The following is a 22,602-nucleotide window of genomic DNA, read 5'->3' on the forward strand; positions in this document are numbered from 1 at the left end:
ACTTGGATATATCACAAATGTTACTTGCTAACATAACGCATGCAGATTAGAGAGAAATATGAAAAGCTTACTGTGGCCATCGACTCTGTCCGGATGTTCTTACTGCTAGGCTCAGAGGGTCTTCATGCAGTGCAATGTTTGTTTCAAAAAAGGTGATGGCCTCATTACTCATTACCACGAGACACGCCGCTAGAAAGCTACCCCCTGGCACAGTTTGCTGGGATGCCGTAAGGAAACATTGTGCGTGTCTCTGTCATAACCTTTAGGAGATCATATAGCTTCTCCTTTTGTTCTCCCATTACTACACTGTCCACAATGCCATTCAGGACCTGTTTACAGTCCCACTGCAAGCCCCCCCCCCCCCCGTTCAGACTCAAGGACATCAGTGAGTGGACAAACTGCGCCTGGGTACCTCTGAAGGGTTTCACCAGGTGGTTTCCTTTTCCAGCGGGAGGACATGTGGTTGACGTAACTGTGAGAAAAATATTACAAAAACAAGGAGAAATATATCACTTGCAAGCTGTTTATAACCAAGAGCAATAAAGCATTGTTTTCGAGGCACCATTGTAGATACAGAGTACAATACTGGCTAATGAAACACATAAAAAAATGCTGAAGAATTATCATTGACAGAATAGTTAACAATCAACGATGCAGCAGAGTACACCGGCAGCTTCCACCAGGGAAACATCATTGGCAAGTGATCAACGACGCAGCAGAGTACACCAGTAGCATTCAGTAGAGAAAGATCACAGCCGAGTGATCAACGGTGCAGTAGAGTACACCAGCAGCACAGTAGAGAAAGATCACTGGCAAGTGATCAACAGTGCAGTAGAGTACACCAGCAGCACAGTAGAGAAAGATCACTGGCAAGTCATCAACGGTGCAGTAGAGTACACCAGCAGCACAGTAGAGAAAGATCACTGGCAAGTGATCAACAGTGCAGTAGAGTACACCAGCAGCACAGTAGAGAAAGATCACTGGCAAGTGATCAACAGTGCAGTAGAGTACACCAGCAGCACAGTAGAGAAAGATCACTGGCAAGTGATCAACAGTGCAGTAGAGTACACCAGCAGCACAGTAGAGAAAGATCACTGGCAAGTGATCAACGGTGCAGTAGAGTACACCAGCAGCACAGTAGAGAAAGATCACTGGCAAATGCTCAACGATGCAGTAGAGATGACTGCAGTCTCATCAGCTCTAAAAATCACAATATGAAAGATCTCAACACGAGCCTCTTGCATAAAGGAGGGCACACTGTCCAGATATCATTATACATATACGTACTTGGAAATAAGTCGGCGATACTCTTTGACATGTCACGCTGCGGCTTTGAGCTTGGCTTGCCCCACTTCTGTGGCTGCCCCGTGCACGTCACTTCTTCTTCTTTGTTCAGGTAGCAGCACACCGCTGCCGCGTGCTTACATTTTCCCGCTATTCCAGCTTTACAGGTGCACGACGCAGCCTGCACTGTTCGCGAGCCCTTGGACGCCTGTGATGGAAAGGTACCGGAATCGTGTTACATCACAACTTTCAGTGCGAGGAAAATGCGCATTCAATGATTTTTCTGATTAGATATATCATACTGATGTACAGTTTCCATATATTACGTGAGATCGCGTCGACTTACCTCGATCCGGACGTCGTAAACGATGTTGTCCTTCACTTGCGAAATGCACTTCGCTTTGACGATGATTTCGTTCCCGTCCGATGCTTCTTCGACGCCAAAAACATGCTTGACCGGTAACTGGCCCTTCGAAAGGTTTGATCCTCTAAAAAAATCGTGAAGGGCCTCCCGCTTTTCGAACCCATAAAAGAAGCGATTCATTGCTCCTTGCACAGAGCGAAATCCGAGAAACCGAAACACTATTGAGTGCGGACCAATGTTTCCATTTGCCTCCACATGCGGCGCTGTCTCCCGTTGATCGCAACGCCGCCTGGCCGAGAGCTACAGGCACTGCCCGAGGTGGGCTTTGTACCCGCAGCGGGCAGGATGTGTACCATTGGGGACGCAAACCCGAATGACGCCGCTCGAGTAGGCAATCGACCCACGTTTGGCAAACTTTGCGAAGTTTGCTGTCTGCATGATATCCGCTTATGTGGTTCGTGAGGGACGCCATTTTAATGCAGTCCTGCCAGGTGATAGACACGTGCTTTGTCGTGCTTAATGTAACCTTCTGGAATCGCCGGTTTACGACTGCAGCCGACTGTGATATTGAGGGGGGGGGGATGTGTCACCACCAGGTGTATTCAAGGGGGAAGGACGAAATGAACACGTCTTCCTTCCTTGCACCGTAAGCGCTCTGCGGCGATATGGCGTCGGCGACCGCCTGGCGACGGGAGAACAATTAAGAACGGCAGAGAGGATATTCAGACGTGAAGTCATGTGACGTGCTCTTACTACTGGCCAAACTCTCCCCATAAACGGATCTAATCGGCACTCGCATCGTCGACCTTCATTTATTTTCTTACGGGATTTCTGAAAGAACTCGGGGGCTTCTTGAAGATGTGCAGATTAGAGACCTCTCTCGCAAACTACAGGTAAGCTGCGATCCTTCTTCTTGTACATGAACGCTTGTTGCTTCTCGTGCGACGAACCGCAGCAAAAAAAAAAAAAAAGAAAAAGAAAAACTTATGGGTATTTATCTGCTCCTTTAAAGGGGCTGCGAAAGAAAAAAATTATCCTTGCGGAATGAAAGACGCCGCTACGTTGACAGTAACACAAAAGTAACGGGAGCCATCCGTTGTGTCGTTCGTGCTTTAGGAGCGAAATAACTTGCGATCTTATAATATAATAATATCATCATTATTATCTTATGATTACGCAGAGCGAAGACGGCACAAAGAGGCTATCACTGTGTTGTGTCTGTTCCGTCCAACCCGAGCAAATGATGAGACGTCCATTTGAATCCGACACATTGTATGTATAGACTTTATTTTCGCTCATTCGTATACGTAATCTTTTAACAGTATTTGGCATGCAACAATACTCCCTACTTTGTACTCTCGATGCTCATGATTTTCGTTTTTGATTCAGCTCACCCCGCACAGTCCCAAGAAAAACGAATAACCAACATTGTCTTCCTTGTTCTAGGAGAATTATTTTGCCCGTTTGATTGCTCGCTCGGAATACGTGTTAGCGGAAACGCGGTCTGTACCCTATACAGACAAAAGCCATAGAGCTCTGTACAAGCTAAAACCACCCAACAGTAACGCGGCAAAATAGAAACATTCTCTTACATATAACAACAATGCCCTGAGAGGCAAGATCTTTATGAGACGGAACAGTTTGTTGTTCTATTTACATATTTACAAAATGCCAATAACGGCTATAAAGCGATCCACTCTTACAGCTTTCAGCGTTCTCGACAAACACAAAAGAATACCATCTGCGTATTTAACAGACGAGCTGTAAAACAGAAAAAAACGAAGGAAACAAATATAAATAATAGAACAGGTGTTTAAATAAAACGATAAATCCTCTCTAGATGTTCTGGAACAACGTATTAAGGGGAGAAAAAGATAAGAGAATGAGAACAAAAAAGCTGCAATACGAGAGCAAGTCACCGTAAAGCACTAAGTTAGCTGAAAAGGGGCGCTTTACTTTGTCTTAGGGGCATCTAAATATATACACAGCAGGCAGAGAAACGACGAACATGCACACTGGAGTATTTTTACTACGCGGCTGCTCCAGCAAATGCTAATGTGGTCATTACAGACGCTACCACGTCAATGATACGATGGTCGCCACAGTGTCCTAATAAAGACGAGTTAGTTGACCTTGAGTCCGACACACACATCCGGATACACACTTGGCATATTCACAGAGCAAAACTTTTTGGCGCGTTCAATATTCCACGTGTAGATGATCTTCGACCACCGAAAGAAAGAAAAGCGAGGAGGCGCGGACTAGAATTCGGCATGTCGATGCGGTACCGAATGCAGCACCAACTCCTTCAAGCCTTGCCATTAGAATGGTCAACGCTTGGAAGAGAAACTGTAGCACTGATGGTGTTGAAAAATGAAGTGAATCGAACCAACAGCACGATGTCGCACACGTAAAACTTTTGTATCCTAAAGTTCCTGGGCTTTACGGGCTGATGAACTGGGTCGGACATGGCAGTTTACGGCAGATCCGACCTGCAGATTCTGCTGACGACGTGAACTGAATGTTGATTGCTTCTGTTCCCGACAATGTGGGACGAAGAAAAATGTTGACACTTCCGGTCATGACCAATGGTGACTTCATATTCGACGGAGACATAGCACAAAATGGTGTCGCAATCGAAGGTGCCTGAGATTGCCTTGTTGCTTGAGGCAGTGTCTGAATGGTTCTTGTGTAGGTGCAGCCATTCAGGAAATAAAAGTCTGAAGGGGTACAGTGTCTCCAGTATGCAGTGGCGTGCTGGAGCCCATGGGGTTCATACTGTTGCACCCGGTATTGAAGAGGAAAAACAGATATGTCTGTTGAAGAGTATTGTGCACAACAGCAAGACATACTCTAGAGGAAGAACGCCAAGATATGACGACACGTTATAGCATGTCACTCTGTCTTCTTTGAACGCCCCTTAAGATGCTTGATTTATACTTCTCAATTCCCTTCCGTACGTCAACAGCGTTGCCTCGGATATCCTTTCAGAGTACATGAAGCAACGTTAATCTACGAGATTCCTTCCATTATGTAAAGTAGACCTTGATATACCCGCTGTACGCGTTAAAATACCTTGGCTCTTTTCAATATTTCAACATTGTTCTTCAGACACGATGAAGCCATAGTCACACGCTTTTTCTCAAAAGTTATTTCTACACTTTCTACAGGCACACACACATCAGAAACGCTCGAGCTGCCATTCGCTTCTACAGAATGCCTTTGAAGACAGAGTCCGTAAAACACATCTTTATACTGCGGTGATAGTCTGCCCGAGACCTGTACACTGCATGCCGCCGTCTGTGGACCCTCGGATACGGGCAGACTGTCGTAGAGTAACGTACTGGCTTCGAGGCAGAGAAGGCGGGGAACTCCCGTGGGGCACCAGAGGAACTCTGGTACTTGTCGCGTCAACCGCGTTCGCAGCGTTGCTTGCTGAGTCGGCCTTCCGTCCCAGCGATGAGATGGAGTGAAGACGGTTTCGGTCGCCGATGGCAGCAAACTCGAGAGAGTCCGTTCCCTCCACCTGAACGCTGGCGACCGGCAGGTCGAGGCACGGTGAGATGAGAGTGCTGTTGGTGGCGAGGATCTCGACAATCTCGCACGCGCTCGGCCGTTGCTGAGCACTCCTCGCCCAACATCGCAGTAGCAGGGCATCTCTGCAACGGAGAAGTGTATATCGATAATAAAACAGAGCAGAGGTACGGGAAGTCTGCAAGTAATGCAAAAGAATAGCCGTTGTGCATGAAAATGTGCGCCTTATCAAACGCGCTCAGTATTTGTGCTCGTTGTTGCACTTGGCCTCTTATGATATACCGTGGCAGCTTGAACCATTATAAGCTATGATCATAATATCCTTTCGTGATCGCAAGAGAAATAATAGTAATAAATAGAAGGAAACCAACACACAGACACAAGCAAAAAAAATCGCTTCCCTTCTCATGAGCTCAAACAATCCGGAAAGACTCGTACCTGCATTTTTGTGTGTGTCCGCTGGCTCTATACAGGGACTTGGTTGTGTGCCCCTAATCAAATCAACGTTGTTAGCGACTAACTAAGCTAATGCAAATATGAATGTCGTTTGTACAGCCCTGTATGTTCGACAGTAATGTTGAGTGTCCACATAATCGGTGTGTGTAAAACGGATGGCTGTGTGCTGGCCGACGATGAACACGTGGGCCAATCGTCTGAACGCAGAGTATTACGCGATGTATTACCAGGCGCCCGATACTTAATGAGGAAATAACATCTGAGAATTCCTGAAGAAGGAGGGCGGGGGCAAACTAGAATGCAACAGCAGTACTGACGACGCAACACCATGGACAGAAAGGAGAGTTGCGGCATCAAGAAGACGTCTGCGACCTATATACGTCAATCTGCAGTCCAACACGGCGCACAAAGTCGGTCGCTAGGATGACGTGCCGAACGACTAAAAGTGCCGATGAATTATAAGTTGCAATTGGAGAAGAGTTTACGGCACTGAGGGGTGCGGTCTGTTCCCGATTCTTTCTGTTAGAAAGTTGCATTGGAACAAATCGCACCTTGGCTCCGGCGTGGACGAAAAACCGTAAAATAGCGTATGCCGCTGACATTATCCATGATGGAAAACAGGTGACATTGGGAGTGGAGCACCCTCCCGGCGACCAAGTACGACGCTGTCGCGTTGGCATAACAAAAGTATTTCAATTATTACTGTTTCTCTCTCCCGTTTATTGTCCGAATATTGGTGTTGCACTTTCTATGGTAAATTAATATGAACGCTAGAACAATTTTTTGCTGGCTCATTCATTTTTCTACGGCAGAAGTTTTCTACAGCCAGTTTCATACCCGATAGCTTCTCTGCATATATAAACCGAGAGTGTTTTTTGTTTTGTTTTTTATTTTTATTTGACGGAGATTTTCGATAAAAGAGCTCTGAAAGTAGCGCTAATGACATCTTGGCAGGCTAGCTATGCAGGCAGGCGGAGAATCCTATAGAGCAGTGTATGCTACTGAATGACGAGTTAGCTAAGGTTCATTAATTACTCATTAATTAGATGTTCTTAATACCGTGCTAGCTCCGCGAAGCAACTGTGGCTACGAGCGGCGTACAGACGTGGACAGATGGTGAGAGGCAGCAGGAAGGAGCGGGGACAGGAGGGGGGGTTACTATGCGTCCTGGGCAGACTTCAGGGGGAACCGTGCTGACATTCGTCTGAAAAGTCTGCCGGAAAACCGAGGGAAAACCCCAGACAGCACAGCCGGTGCGAGGATTCGAACCCGCGTCACCTCCCAATCTAGGCGTGGAAAGCGGCTATCCAAACCACTATCACGAGAGTTAGTACATGTTTCCTGGGAAATGCGAGATAGCACAATTGGAGCTAGTCATTATTCATCTCCGCCGTCTTTATTAAACCCCAAGAGAAGCGAAGGTACGTTGATATATAAATTGCCAAATTTGGCTATGCAAATGAGCCGAAAGCAGAACTACGCACTTTTCGAGCGCAGAAACGACGCGACCTTCGCCTCATCTGGGTCGGAGAACGGTCTGTCTGGCAAACAGATTAGCGCCTACTCCAATCAGGAAGCCTGCTCTTTTCTGGCGGAGGCGCGAGAGCCATCGGCGTCTACCCTTCGCGATAAAGTCGCCCTACACGCTTACACGCGTTATCTTGTCCGCCATCCGGTTCACCACCTCCGTGACATTGCGCAACGTTATCCTGCGCCTGCATTCGGTCAAGCTGTTCTTCGTTTGCGAGGCGACATCCCCTCAACTTCGGCCGTGGTTTCCTGTGGGGCGTCTATGTGGTCATTTCCCACATCATTGTTCAAACGTCCATCCCGGGTATCTGGACAAGGAATACTGTGCCAACGGTTGTGGCCTGTCAACTGACTCTGAAGCAAAGCCATAACCACCACTGGCACCGAACTCAAGTATATACTGATGCTTCAGACTATGGACGTGCGTCGCCTGCTGCATTTTGCATCCAAGTGGACGGTGTCAAGAGCGGTGTCAAGAGCGGTGTCAAGAGCGGTGTCAAGAGCGGTGTCAAGAGCGGTGTCAAGAACGGTGTCAAGAGCGGTGTCAAGAACGGTGTCAAGAACGGTGTCAAGAACGGTGTCAAGAACGGTGTCAAGAACGGTGTCAAGAACGGTGTCAAGAACGGTGTCAAGAACGGTGTCAAGAACGGTGTCAAGAACGGTGTCAAGAACGGTGTCAAGAACGGTGTCAAGAACGGTGTCAAGAACGGTGTCAAGAACGGTGTCAAGAACGGTGTCAAGAACGGTGTCAAGAACGGTGTCAAGAACGGTGTCAAGAACGGTGTCAAGAACGGTGTCAAGAACGGTGTCAAGAACGGTGTCAAGAACGGTGTCAAGAACGGTGTCAAGCGCGGAGGCAAGCGCGGAGGCAAGCACGAGCCCCAGAGATTGAGATTGCGCGAGTGCACCAGCAGCAAGCCATTTATTAGAAAAACACGTGAGAAAAGCATAGGATTACGAGGATGCTAAATGTTAATTATGAATTATGTTATCAGCCGGGTGGATATATGGCAACATACTCCCCCTCAAACCGGCTGATAAACGATAAAAAAATAAACGAGACAAGTGCGACGAAACCAAGGAAAACACTAAAGTACGATTAAACGTTGACAGTCAGGCGATATCGAGTCTGAAGCCTCTTGAGCACGCGTTTTTACCGCTTGGCACAGGCTTCGTGAGAGTCCACAATGATGAGTCTGTCGGGACAAACGATAGCCTAAAGTTCCTGTTTTCTACCTCGTTTCGAGCATACAGATATTTCAGCTCAATATGCTTGGAGCGTTGGTGAGAAACTGGGTTCTCAACTAGTCTTATCGCCGACCGACTGTCACAGTGCATCTGTAACTCGGAGGGCCAGTACTTGTAAAAATCCAGTTCCTACAAACACATTTTCAGCCATTTTTCCTCTTTCATTGCTTCGGTTAGTGCATGATACTCCGCTTCACATGTCGAAAGCGCTATTGCCTGCTGCTTGGTTGACCTCCAACTGACAGCACATCGTGACAGCACGAAAACATAACCACTTCTGGACTTGACGTTTCCATCTTCGTTTTAGCTTGCGTCGGTAAAGCCAACGACTAGAGATCCGGGAGCGCCATACGTAATTCCTGTTAATTTTTGTTCCACTCAAGTAGCGGAGCACTCGCTTGGCCATCTTCCAATGGGATTCGTTACGGCAGGTGTTGACTGACTTAAATAGTTTACTGCAAAAGCGATGTCAGGTCTTGTCCCCTGTGACAGGTACATCAGGTTTCCAAGGAGATTCTGATAAAGAGAATCCCGCTGGTCCTTGTTCGGGGTATCATTAGAAGTCGTAGACGTGAGCGCGGACGTCGAGCGAGGCGTGAGTCGCAGACGTCGTGGACGTGGTTGGGTGTGGTCACGCTTTAGGCAGTGTCCTTTTTCTATAGTGGTACTCACTGTCTTACAATGGACCTTTTTCACAATGGCCTATGCGCATGCGTATGACCACGAGGCGCCGGAGAGGGTTATCTCCGTCTTCACTAGATGGCGAACTATGGGGACGACAGAAGTGGGGACCAGTGGGGAGACCGCACGAATGGCGCGAGCTTGTCGGCCCCACTCCGGACCGGTTTTGGTCACTTGTGCTACCAACGTGGATTTGTTTTGACGCGCGCCGAGCATGGTTCGTTGGAGAGCCGCTAGGATACGACGCGTATGTGAAAAATGCCCATTATCCATGCCATATTTCGTCAATATCTCGCCCAGATGCTTCTGTTGAATGATTGAGATCGTTCGAGCTTGTTGATCACGACGGACCTCTATGCCTAGAATGTATCTTGGCTCCCCTAGGTCTTTGATACCTATACTCTCTGCCAGGGCGTTAATTGTCCTCGTAAGTGCTGGCTGGCTTGTCGCCAGCATAAGCATATCATCAACGTATACGCTGAGGATCATGGTCTCATCTGCTACTTGGAGGACGTACACACATCGATCAATGTCCAGGTGCATGTAGCGAAGATCCTGGAGCGTCTGGTCAAGTGTCCGATACCACGTTCTGCTGGATTGTTTGAGGCCCTAAAGGGATTTCTTCAATATGCAGACTTTCTCTGCTTCCAGGTGGCTGCTCTATGTATACTTTTTCCTCGAGGATTCCATGAAGAAAGGCTGTTTTTACATCAAGCTGACGCATGACAAAGTTTTCTTTGTTAGCCAGAGCTAGTAACGTACGAAGATTTGTCAATTTCACCACCGGCGAAAACGTCTCATAGTAGTCTCTGCCTTGAATTTGGCTGGCTCCCACAGCTACGAGACGTGCTTCATATTTTTTTGGATTTCACCCTTCTCATTTCGTTGGATCCTGTACACCTATTTTGATTTGGTAACTTTCATACCTGGCTCACGTTCGACCAGTGTCCAGGTTCCGTTTTCATGAAGTGGGCGGAGTTCGTCGTCCATCGCCTCTCGCCACTTCTTGCGTTCAGGCACAGATTGTGCTTGCGCGTAGGTAGAAGGCTCTTGCGGTTCAGCACACGTGTGTGAGGGTTTCCGCTCCTTCACCTGTTAGACCACTTCAGCTGATAACATGCCCTCATAATTAACACTTAGCATCCTCTTTATCGTATGTTTTTCTCAGAGTTCGAGGTAACTCGTTACAAGTAACTCGTTACTGTAACTAAGTTCCTTTTTTTGGTAACTTGTAACTTAACTCGGTACTTTTGCGCCGTGGTAACTTCCAGAGGAACTCGTTCCTTTTTCAGGTAACTTTGCCAGAGTAAGTTAAGTTCCAAGTTACTTTTAATTCGCTTTTTACTGAGGTGCACATATTTTCTTGCTTTCTCTCCGGTTCCTTCATGACAGTTTTTGCATTAAAACGTGATACTGAATCAATTACAGTATTTTATTCAGGAAATAAGAACCGCTGCCATTGAAATGAAGCTGAACCATTGTGCGCCCACAGGGAGTAAGATGCAAAGCGTTCGAATAGACCTCTACCAGAGAAACGTCATCATGACGTTGGTAGGCACACTGAAACCGAAACAAAGCGGAAGGAGAGGGCTTGGTTCCAGGAATGGGCACTTGTTCGCTGTCCCCTATTGAAAGAAAAGTAGGACCGAAGGTCGCGTCCCTTTCAGGGACCATCGTAATCCCCTCAAGACCGTGGCTTCCGGGTGCAACCTTGTTCACCCCTAGCTCCTTGTTCACCTCTTGTTCAACTCTACCAAATTTGTGGCGCTGTCGAACGCTATGACGTCATTTGTTTACAAACAGGGAGAGGTCTATTGTTGGATATAAACGAAGACGATCTAAGCGTGTTGCATTCCTCCGCAGGGAACTCAAGGTCTAACTCATCTGCTCACACGCGCTGCACCTGCGTAATGCTATTTTGTGTCCGAAGTAACTTGGAAGTAACTCGTTCTTTTTTTTAAGTAACTCAGTAACTACGAGTTACATTTCAGGCTGAAGAACTTCGTTAACTTAGTTACATTTTTCACAGGGTAACTTAACTTATAACGAGTTCTTTTTGACGGGTAACTTCTCAATCTATGGTTTTTCTCATGTGTTTTCTCTAATAAACGGCTGGCTGTTGCTGCGCTCGCGTAATCTCATTCTCTGGGACCCGAAGCCAGCGAAGCATATAGCGATCTGTCTGTCCTTCCTTACAAAATTGGTTATGGGCCCAGAACGACTTCGGCTGCAGTGAGTAACAGTAGCGACGCATAAAATACCCACGTCGACTCGTATTACAAAGAAGGCCTGTTAACTGCCGATGCGCAGAAGATAACGTGTCGGATGATTTGCCGAAGGGCACTTATACAGAGAAGCTGGAAGGAAGGAACTACTCAACGTGGAAATGTAAGGTTTCACCGTATTTGAAAACAAAAGGTTTGTGGACAGTCATTTCGGGTAATCCACGAGAGACTCCCGCAGAGCGTATTTCTGGGAACAAGCGAGACCAGGGGGCGTTGAAAATCATTGTTCATACGCTTTCCAGCAGCCAGACGAGCTATGTTCTGAATCACTTGACAGCGAAAGACGCCTGGGTGCGTTTGGAAAGAGTTATACCAGGGGCGTATTTTAGAGAAGAAACTCAGTCTACGACGAGAGCTCAACTCAATGAAATGGAAAAGGGAAGAGACAGCAACTCAATTTATGCAACGTGTCGAATCCTTCAGTGAGGAACTCCGAGTACTTGGAGACATTATAGGAGACACAGAGATAGCCTCGATAGTGATTCAAGGCCTACCAAGGTCATACAGCGCAGTGGCCGGCGGTTTCGATGCGTGCCCCTTGACCGATCTCAGACATGACAAGGTCAGGTATGCTACGTGAAGAACAACGGAAAGTCGAACATGGGTCCACCGACGAAATGGCTCATAAGGTACGAACCCACCAGAAGCAGAAAGAAGCGGAACCCTTTAAGGCTGAACCCATTAAGTGTTACGATTGTGGAAAGCCGGGTCATATCGCAAGGTACAGCTACGGTCCGAGCTACAGAGGACGAGAACGTTCACGAATATCGTACACAGGCCCACCAGTGCGTGCAAGATTGGCTAGGACTGAACAGCCAGCTCCCTTCGAGTTAGCACTTCGCGCTACCACCGCTGAAGTATTAAGTGCACCCATAGACTAGTCTATTGACTCCGTCGCGAGCAGCCACATGACGGGTTGCAAGGACATTCTGCAACAGAAAGGTTACCACAGCGGATGACACGGAAATACCTTGCCAGGCCACTGGAAATGTCGTATTCAACGTGAACGGGAAAGGAACCCGACTCACTGGCACTGAGGTTTTGTACGTCCTAAACATGGTTGACAACCTGATTTCAGTATCAAAGCTGACGGATGAAGGCCTGTACCTCAGTTTTTCGGGACAAGGTTGTACGGCGTACCAGAACGGTAACTACGTCTTCGCTGCCACAAAAACTGGTGGGGCTTATAAGGTGTTTGCAGATGTTGTACGACCTCTGGAGCAAGCCAAGTCTATGCGCAAGAATGAACGTGAACACTGGCATCGACGTCTTGGGCATTTCAATCACGACACACTCGACTTGATGATGCGTAAGTAGGCGGTGCGTGGTCTTCCCAGTGCACTACCACGTCCGCGGTGTTTTCGAAACTGTGAGGACTGCTACTCGGGAAAGTTTACTCGTCTGCCTTTCCGAGAACTCACCACTAACACAGTCAGAGCGAAACCAAATCAGCTGCTGCACATGGACTTATGTGGCCCGTTTCCTCAATCCCTTGCTCGAAGCAATTATCTTCTCGTGGTTGTTGACGACTGCAGCAGAAAGGTCATCGTACTCTTCTTTAAAAATCGTGCTGAGACGGCATCCATTGTACAGATTACGATCCAGCGAGCTGAAACTCAAATCGGAGAAAGGGTGCAATGAATTCGCACAAACAACGGAGGGGAGTTCTGTGGACATGTTTTGGAAGAATATCTCTTAAACAAAGGAATTGTGCATGAAAAGACAGTGCCTTCTTCGCTGGCACAGAATAGTGTCGTCGAACGTGCAAACTGTACTCTAGTTGAAACCGCCAGCGTGCTGCTTGCAAATGCGAAGCCACCTGAGATTTTTGGGGCGGAAGCAGTTAACACGGCGGCTCACGTCAGGAACCGGTGTAGCAAGTCGATACTGCACGGAGCTGTCTATACCAAAAGAATGCAAACGGTCACTTATTTTAAGAGGCCATACCAGTCGGGGAGCAACTCCGATTCACGATTTTCTCGATTCTAGATGGCGCCACGCTCGCCGTGCCTTATCACGCCGTTTGCCTCCGACTCACGAAATAATCCCCATTGTGCATGGTTGACCTCGCGAGTTTAAGGCGGCCCGCGCCCTCTGCGCTGTTTGTCGAGTGGTAAAGTGTCGGACTTTGCCACGAAAGGTCCGCAGTTCGATTCGAGACATTCACGTCCTTTGGCTTGTCTCCTATTGCTACATGAGTACTTTATTTTTATTTTTTGTTCTTATATATTCATGCTACAATTATTGTTTTCACAAGTCACTACCGCCTGTACTGACTGATTATGGAATTTTTAGTTGCTCTTCGTATTGTTTTACTAGTGCATACTTACTGTATGCCGACGTACAAGTGTGATCGGATAGTACGGATGCCGGTATCTCGGAGGCTCTCAATTGGATCTACCAGCGGCTGTAAATTAGCCTATAAACATTGCCTACACACAGCGCTTACAATGCCAGCCTGGAAAATCCGCTCGAAACGGTATTTCTTTTTTTTCTGCACTCGCTTACATAATAATAATAATAAATAATAATAATAATAATTTTACTCAAGAAAGCAAACTACAAATATAATAAAACAGGCCCGTCTAAGCGGAACAGCTTGTGGCACTGGGCCTGAAACAGTCAGCGGCATACAGTTTGACAGTACATGAACATATAAAGGTACTACATCCTATGATAAAGTTGCCGTAGCGCTTTTTTTAGTTTGTACTTCGATTCCAAAGAAAAACTGTCGAAGGTGAGCTCATTAAAGATACGAGGTACATAGCATTGCCTGCGACAAAGTCCATATCTTGTGTGTGAGAAATGCACAACAGGGCAGCATTCGCTAACCGGGGTCCTATATGAGGGGTCCCAAAAATGTTTTTAGAACATGCAATTTATTTTGATAATAACTCTATTATTCATGCAAAAATGACATTTTGATATGTATATTTCTGGTAAGTAAGCATTATCAAATATCCGAATTCATTTACAAGGCGTTTGTGCAAAAGACTTTTCAAAATTTCCGTCGTAGAACAGACTTCTTATTATTACCCGAAAACTTCAGTAACATATTTGGAAAGCTCCTTTCCTCCATGTTCTCCCTTCTTTTCTTTCAACCGTGGTTGAGAGCGCTAGTGTAACTAGGGTATAAGACTAACCTGAACATGAAAATGCAAACACCGAACTTTTACTAACCTAATAATCAACTAACTAACGTGCTGTTCCGTCGCGTCCGTTTCATTTATCTCCTATTTCTTAATTTTATTTATTTATTTATTTATTTTATGTATTTTTGGAATAGCAAGCCGACGTCCCGTTTGGCTGACCTTTAGCCAGTTTTTTTTTTTCCTTTTCGTCTAATAAATATATCCCCCTCCCCCGTCGCTGTCGTTGGTTGTCGTTGGTTTTCCTTGCTACGCGAACGTGAATTTGGGTTCCGGAAAAGACTGTTGCTCATTGCGTGGGCGGAAATAATTGTGCAGCGGCCGCTTGATCGATTTTTCTTATTGGTTCACGTGGAGCGTTAATGAAAAAAAAAGAAAATAATAAAGATAAAAATAAATCGATCAATAAAAGAAAGAAAGAGAAACAACAAATAAAGCTGCAGTTCTAAGTACCGTTATCCTAAGAAACATTTATCTGTGTGTAATCCGCTTGCTGGCTGTTTCAACATTACGAACATTACAGGGCAGTCCTGTTGAACGTTACTGGAATGTTTGTGAAGTCGGCCTTCCACTAACCGTAAATACGAGAGATTCTCGTTAGCCTTATGAGACAGTTCAGTTGACTGAGTAAGCACAAACCCGAAACGGCAAAATCGAGCAAATTGACGTTTCATGTCAAGCTAATAAACTCATCTCACTTCTCTATAAGCGCACCGAAAAAAAGAAGAGGTTTATTGGTCTCTTACACGGGCCGCGACAACGCTGGCTCGTCTACCCAACGTTCCCCCCCCCCCCCCCCCCGACAATGCTGGCTGACGATAATCCCTTTACGAGCAGCTAAGTAAGCTTTTGTTGTGGTCTCCAAGGCCATGCTCTAAGTCCGCTGTCCATGAAAGTAAAGAGGAGAGAGGGAGCACTACAGTGCGCGTGCGGATGGATACGGTCAAAATGTTCCGCGCGGTTTTTCCTGTGCTACGGCTAGAGGGCGACACAGAATGACGCGGTTTACGGGGCTTTGAGACGGTATTTATCCGTACTCACTTTTCATGATTTTTTATAAAAACGGAAAGTGGTAGACATATAAATTTGATGTCTATCGATTCCTCAAATAATTACAGAGAGAGTAAATGGAAAGTTTTTTTACAAATGGCTATAGAAGTTTAATAAAACCTGTTCAAAGAGGGAGGAGAAAAATTGTGTATTCTTTTTCGCATTCGTGACGTCGCCGTAAAATACATACGACGTATATAAGAAATCTGGTAGCGTAATGCTCTTCATCTCGTCTTCCTCTTTATGATGAAAGCACCCGCGTCAAAATCTGCGCGGCGGTTACCGAGAGAAAGCATAAAAACTGTTCCATAGGAAATGCATTGGGACGGAGAGCTGGTATGCCCTCTTAAGGTCTTTGGGAGACGGCGAGGTAACTCAAGCCGGCGGTACTTCCAGTCAGGTTACCACAACGGATTGCAGCACGGACCACAGCACCGAACATAACGGTGAGGAAGAGTTACGCCGCTCCAACAGAGTGAGACGACCACCTCCGAGACCGCAGATAAATCCCGAGAAGAAAAGCTTGGGAGGATGAAATAGTCCAACAGGGAGGAAACGGAAACCCTCATTCACGTGTGCTGAACCGCAAGATCCTCGAACACAAGAGAGGCGATGGATGATGGACGACGAACTCCGCTCACTTCATGAAAACTGAAGCTTGAGACTGGTGGATCGTGAGCCAGGTATGAAAGCGTATATATGGCAACAGTGGCGACCAGGATAGCTCGCCGATCCAGATTGTGTGCGACAGTGCGTTTTGGGTATTACACTAGCAAGCGGCATCACTCAGCATGATTTATAGCGTTCTCTGTGGAACATGCGTATTCGGGAGCACGACAGACAGCTTCCCTTACTAACGGGGAATCGCGGGCTGATCCTAGGGTTACGAGGACTGAGCGCTAAGTAACGAGAAAGAGGCATGCTGGAGAAGCCAAAGACTCGCATGTTTCACTTCTGCCTTTATAAGTTTGGAACACCATAAACACCGACACATCGCAGACCAGGGGCGCAGCTGAGTGCAGTTCCAGAAAATTTCATCTCATCCCCTTCTCCCCTGCTTGGAGGTATCGCATGAAGCTCCATGCATTAAATTAGCATTCCATGAATTCCCGGCCATTGTTCTTTACTTTTCATAGTCAACATGACATATTACTACTGCTTGTACATTGTTCTATCAAACTAATGTTAACTTAACCTGCTCACGTATATCAGAGGGAACCCAGCCTAAGCGAGTTTTCTCAGGTCTTTGTGTGCTGTAACCTTCTGACCTTGACTCCGGGTTAGAGGGGTTGTCCACTTTTAGATTTCTGGTTCATGATCACCTTTGTCTCGAGACGTAAAGCCCCGCATTATTGGTTCATGTATATATTGCACTCCGTGCAAGATGATTAAAGGAATTAAGCAATAACCTGTTTGTGTTTTCAACGAGTCGCCGTACTTCATGCAAGTTCCTTAGCTGCTCCATGGGACAAGTTAGTCCCACTTTTTTCTCGGCTGCAAAAAGTTTCTCAGCGTTCGGGTTTTGTTTTTTGTGTATAAAATGCACAAGAAGAGCAGTGGAAGTGGTCCTGATGTGAAATGGCACACTTTTTCGTGTCTAACAAAGGGTTAGAGGCGACATGGGAATATCGAAACTGTCAGGTATTCCTCCCTACCGATATTCCCCTGCCGACACGTTCGGTGGCGCTCGACAGTGGTTAGGAATAGGGCTCCAGGTTATACAAGGTGCAACAACAAAGTAAACCACGCTTTGGTCACCCAACTTGGTGTGGGACATCGAAGGTTTCCTCCAGGGCCACTGCCTACGCTTTCGGTGACCCTGGTCTCTGCCATAGGGAAAGTCTATTCAGGTAGACAACTTAGCTTTGAGACAACTATGATAGTGGTCGACGCCACAGTGGTTGGTCTGTGGATTAATTTTACCAACCTGAGGATTCTTTAACGTACCCCGAAAGCTCAACACACGGCGCACCGTGTTTAACGTCCCCCGCAGAAGACGACGTGTCTAAGCAAATATTAACTCTCAACTGCGCTACGTTTTCTGTGTACAGCATTTTCCCACTTCACGCCTTGCAAGTCAATTCGCACAATACATTCCAACGATCTGCCTGCTGCCATAAATTTAAAAAAAAGTTATTAATCGAAGCCAGTAGTGCAATAACTGTCCCTCGTGTGAACCACGTAAGTTACTTACAGTTCTGGCTTGCACCCACTCGGCACAGGTAATGTATTATAGTTCTTCACATACTCCAACACCTGATTGTTTGATAGGCCTTGGTATGGAAAACTAGCGAATGTGATGATTTCATACAGCAGCACACCATAGCTCCAGACGTCCGACATTGTAGTGAAGATGCCATCGTTGAGGCTCTCAGGCGCCATCCAACGCACGGGCAGCATACCACGCTTGTTGAAACGGTAGTAGTCTGAGTCGTACATGGGACGACACATGCCGAAGTCTCCGATCTTGACAGTTCGACCGGCATTCACGAGGCAGTTCCGGCAGGCTAAGTCACGGTGCACGTACTTGAGGTCTGCCAGGTAACTGAGCCCGCGGGCTACGTCCAGAGCCATGGCGGTGAGGCACTTGTCCGACGCCTCATCTGAGAGGTTCCGGTTAGGCTCCTTGACGAGGTGACGACGAGCCAGAAGATATGTCTTGAGGTCGCCGTATAGCATGAATTCCATGATGGTGTAGACGGGTTCGCCAACGGTGCAGACGCCCAGTAATCGTACTATGTTTTTGTGGTCGAAGCGCTTCATCATTTCTGCTTCACTCAAGAAGTCCAGCTGCATTTAAAAAAAGGAAAGGAGATGAATGACGAAGGTTTAGTCCTATGTTTGCGGACTGAGCTCGCGTTTTATAGTAGTACTACAGGTCAACTCAACCAACTACGAGGCGCACATATAGCAGGCGTAATACGTGGCTGATAAAGTTAGCTGCATTGGGCTTCTTGTTCTGTTCTTACACAACTACGAGAAAACGATGCTGCTGTGATGGAACATTTCAATCGGCGAGAGCATCCCACTACATCCCAAGCAGCACAATGTACTGAAACTCGAGTGCAATGGGGGGTGGACGGGTAGGGGGAAGGCCTTGAACAGATCAGTGAAACTAAAGAACATTGATAAGACACATGCCATCAACCCCCATTGCACTCGACTTTCAGTACATTGTGCTGCTTGGGATAAAGGGTGATCCGATATGAGCGGGAAAAGCAGCTTCAAAAAACGGTAACTTTAAAGGAGCAATGAGGTGACATTTAACATCGTTGAAATCCTGCCTCGTCTATCAAGCTGTCCACCAGGAGTCACTATGCAAAATATTTTCGCTCTGCGGTGCGTTATAGCTATGCAATCGAATTTACAAAAACGGTCGCAGAAAGCAGCCGCTGACGGCCGGCACGATCCTCGCGTAACGGGGAGAATGCCCAGAGCCTTTTTTCGTTGTGTTTTCTTCTCAGCTCACGCACCGCTTATAGACGACCTGCGCCCCTAAGCCTTTGGTTACGTAACGCTACTGCGCAAAGCATGCTAGTATGCACTGTCAGCTTCATCAGCCGACGCAGTTTTCCCGCATCTTGCCCACCACAGCAAAACATAGACGACCTGCGCCCCTACGTCATTGGTTACGTAACGCTACCGCGCAAAGCATGCTGGTGGGCACTGTCAGCTTCATCAGCCGACGCGTTTTTCCCTCTTCTTGCCCACCACAGCAAAACATAGACGACCTGCGCCCCTACGTCATTGGTTACGTAACGCTACCGCGCAAAGCATGCTGGTGGGCACTGTCAGCTTCATCAGCCGACGCGTTTTTCCCTCTTCTTGCCCACCACAGCAAAATATAGACGACCTGCGCTCCTACGTCATTGGTTACGTAACGCTACCGCGCAAAGCATGCTGGTGGGCACTGTCAGCTTCATCAGCCGACGCGTTTTTCCCTCTTCTTGCCCACCACAGCAAAACATAGACGACCTGCGCCCCTACGTCATTGGTTACGTAACGCTACCGCGCAAAGCATGCTGGTGGGCACTGTCAGCTTCATCAGCCGACGCGTATTTTCCTCTTCTTGCCCACCACAGCAAAATATAGACGACCTGCGCCCCTACGTCATTGGTTACGTAACGCTACCGGGCAAAGCATGCTGGTGAGCACTATCAGCTTTATCAGCCGCCGCGTTTTTTGCCGCTTCTTGCCCACCACAGCAAAATATAGAGGACCTGCGCCCCTACGTCATTTGTTACGTAAGGCTACCGCGCAAAGCATGCTGGTGAGCACTATCAGCTTTATCAGCCGCCGCGTTTTTTTCCGCTTCTTGCCCACCACAGCAAAATATAGACGATCTGCGCCCCTACGTCATTGGTTACGTAACGCCACCGCGCAAAGCATGCTGGTGGGCAGTGTTAGCTTTATCAGCCTATCACCCTATCAGCAAAATATAACATCGAACCGGTCTTCTCGGGACGTCACACGTGTGTTAACTGAAAGTCGTCTTTAGACGACCCTCTGTGGGCAAGAAGCGGGAAAAACGCGTCGGCTGATAGGCTGATCAAGCTGAGAGTGCGCACCAGCGTGCTTTGCGCGGAGGCGTTACGTAACCAATGACGTAGAGCCTCTGGTCGTCTATATCTGTTTACAAATATGTGAGGTCACGAGAAGACCGGTTCGAGGTTATATTTTCCTGTCGTGGGCAAGCAGCGGGGGAAACTCGACCGCTGATGGGCTTTGCGCGGTCGCGTTGCGCAATCAATGAAGTAAGGGCGCCGCAGGTCGTCTTGAGCTGTGTCGCCGTACGTCAGTGGTTACGTGAGGCGAGTAGCACACGTCACGACGTACGTCTTTTCACGAGGAGAAGGATTTTTCAAAGGTGTACGGGATAGAGCCCTCGCTATCTAGGTGACGTGCGCTTATCGTTCTTTCGCGGGCACTCATTTTATTCGTTGAAGGACACTCTGGTGCACCGAACAGCGAAAAAAATTCCAGGGTCACCTGAGTGCTCCTTTAAGGCGGTCGGCTAAAACTTTAAGGAGGCGATCCTTGTGGTTAAGAATAGTTGGTGTTTTTCTTTTCGCGAATTATTAGAGTGGGGTACGGTAAATATTCTTACTCGCAAGCGCCATAGTATCACAAATGATACTGATTTTACATGTATAGTTACAAAGGAGGGTTACAGAGGCTGACGACAGTGTCCTATGCGTTTCCTCCACACCTTACACGAGCTCCACATTCAGTTACACAAGTGGCAGCGAGCCACGCCTTTGTTTCCTGTTAGGTATTATCTCGCACAGTACTGCTCATTCGGCATGAAAAGGAAGCTCAATCGACATCAGAAACTCGTTCTTTCCTAGCCTATATCGGACCCTCGAAATTGGCATTGCGAGCCCAAGATGCTAACATGTTCAAACTCGTGATATGTAGCCTGCAACTGTAATGCCGTAACGTGCTATTATTGTATGCATCCTCTCACTTTCTCTTCTATGATGGCTCCGACTTTGAGAGTCTTGACCGCTACAGCAACCCATCCCTTGTCAACTATGAACGCTTCACCGCCATATACAGTGCCGAACGCTCCTTCGCCCAGCTTGCGGTTGATGACAATGTGGTCACGTGGCATCTCCCAGCCGTCCAGGGACGGAACATTGTTGGTCGTCAGGAAACCCAACTCTCGTATCCGAGCTTCTGTGCGCTTGACCTTTTCTTCGTACCTGAAAAGGTCAGAAATGTAGCGAGACCAAGTCAAATTCGGATACCAGCAAACATTATGGACACACGTAAAGCTAAAATGCAATGTTGTCGGCACACAGTGATTCTGGGAAACGGACCTCATGTCATTCAAACTACGTGGACAAAGTACGTGGACAAACTACAAGATGCGAGTGCGACAGTAACAATGTTTGTGAACGTCACACGAAGTCTTGGTTTATGCCACGAGACAACTGTGATCGCCACACGAGAATGTCGCTTTTTAGCGCGGGGGCAGTGCGGAGAACGAGGTTTACATCATGTTCTTCTATCCCTATAGTGAGGAGCAATAACATTAGGAGAGGGAATGCGGTGTTCTCATGTTGTACATATACGTTTGTACAATCCAAATTCGCATTTTGCAGATGAAATGCTACATCACTGATTACTTTTCTCAACATTTTCATGCTATTCTGCCACCAGACGCGCTGTTACCACATGGCACGAAACCCTATTCGTAGTTTCTGCGCTTTGTTTCTCGTCCCCATTTCGACAGTGGCGTTATAGCGTCCTAAAATGCTACTCACTTTTATAAAAAAAAAAAGCGTTCACATTTCAAAAGAAAAGCACGACTTGCGTTACAGTGAACGTGTGGAAGCTCCCACATGTACCATACCTCCGCTTGAAGAATACAAAGCCAGCTATCATGACAAGGGCGAAAAAGAAGAATCCAAGTAGGTTGGCAACGATGATGGCTACGTCACAGCTGACGTTCATGAGGTATCGCAGTGCCTCCAGTGGACAAGTATTGGGCTCTGCAAGACGAAATAAAGAAATTTAAAGGGACTACCACTAAACGAATACAGCTTGCATGACAATGAGAAAGACTCTTAATGACACTTTGACATGGCGAAGCAGGTGTGGCTATGAACTGTGTGCAGACGCGGGCACATGGAGAGACGACAATATGGAGGGGGCTGGAGACAGAGTAGGGGTTACTGTGCGTCTGCGGCCGACTTCAGGGCGAACTGTGCGGGCATCTGTCTGGGAAGATTACTCCACAAAACATCTAATATGGCACAGCTGGCGGTGGGATTCGATACCAAGCAGCCTGCAGCGTTACATTGAAACAACCACCAACGGGAGGGACATGTATCCTCTCGGACACGCTGCTCGTAGAAAGGACAGAAACACACGCAATACACAGGGGTCGTCCACGTAATGTGCTTTTTTTTTTCACCATTAGATGGCCAGTAGATTTGAAACTGTCACACAGGTGAAGATACGCTAGAAATTACAATTAAGTGTTTAATAAAATTTTAAACTCGTTAAATTCCTC

General features: G+C 47.2%; 1 protein-coding gene across 4 annotated transcripts in view; it reads right to left on the minus strand.

Annotated features, from left to right (window-relative positions):
• Positions 1–2,916: 2,916 nt before the first annotated feature.
• LOC135378282 (atrial natriuretic peptide receptor 2-like) overlaps positions 2,917–22,602 on the minus strand; it is a 765,968-nt gene continuing 746,282 nt past the window's right edge. For all 4 annotated transcript variants that reach the window (XM_064611266.1, XM_064611267.1, XM_064611268.1 and 1 more), the window contains 4 exons: positions 21,940–22,078; positions 21,049–21,286; positions 17,776–18,371; positions 2,917–5,307 (listed from right to left, as the gene is read on the minus strand). In XM_064611266.1, the coding sequence (XP_064467336.1) occupies positions 4,899–5,307; positions 17,776–18,371; positions 21,049–21,286; positions 21,940–22,078 (1,382 nt within the window). In that variant the 3' untranslated portion in view covers positions 2,917–4,898. The remainder of the gene's footprint in view (positions 5,308–17,775; positions 18,372–21,048; positions 21,287–21,939; positions 22,079–22,602) is intronic.

This window comes from Ornithodoros turicata, chromosome 1 (assembly GCF_037126465.1).
Source record: "Ornithodoros turicata isolate Travis chromosome 1, ASM3712646v1, whole genome shotgun sequence".
NCBI lineage: Eukaryota > Metazoa > Arthropoda > Arachnida > Ixodida > Argasidae > Ornithodoros > Ornithodoros turicata.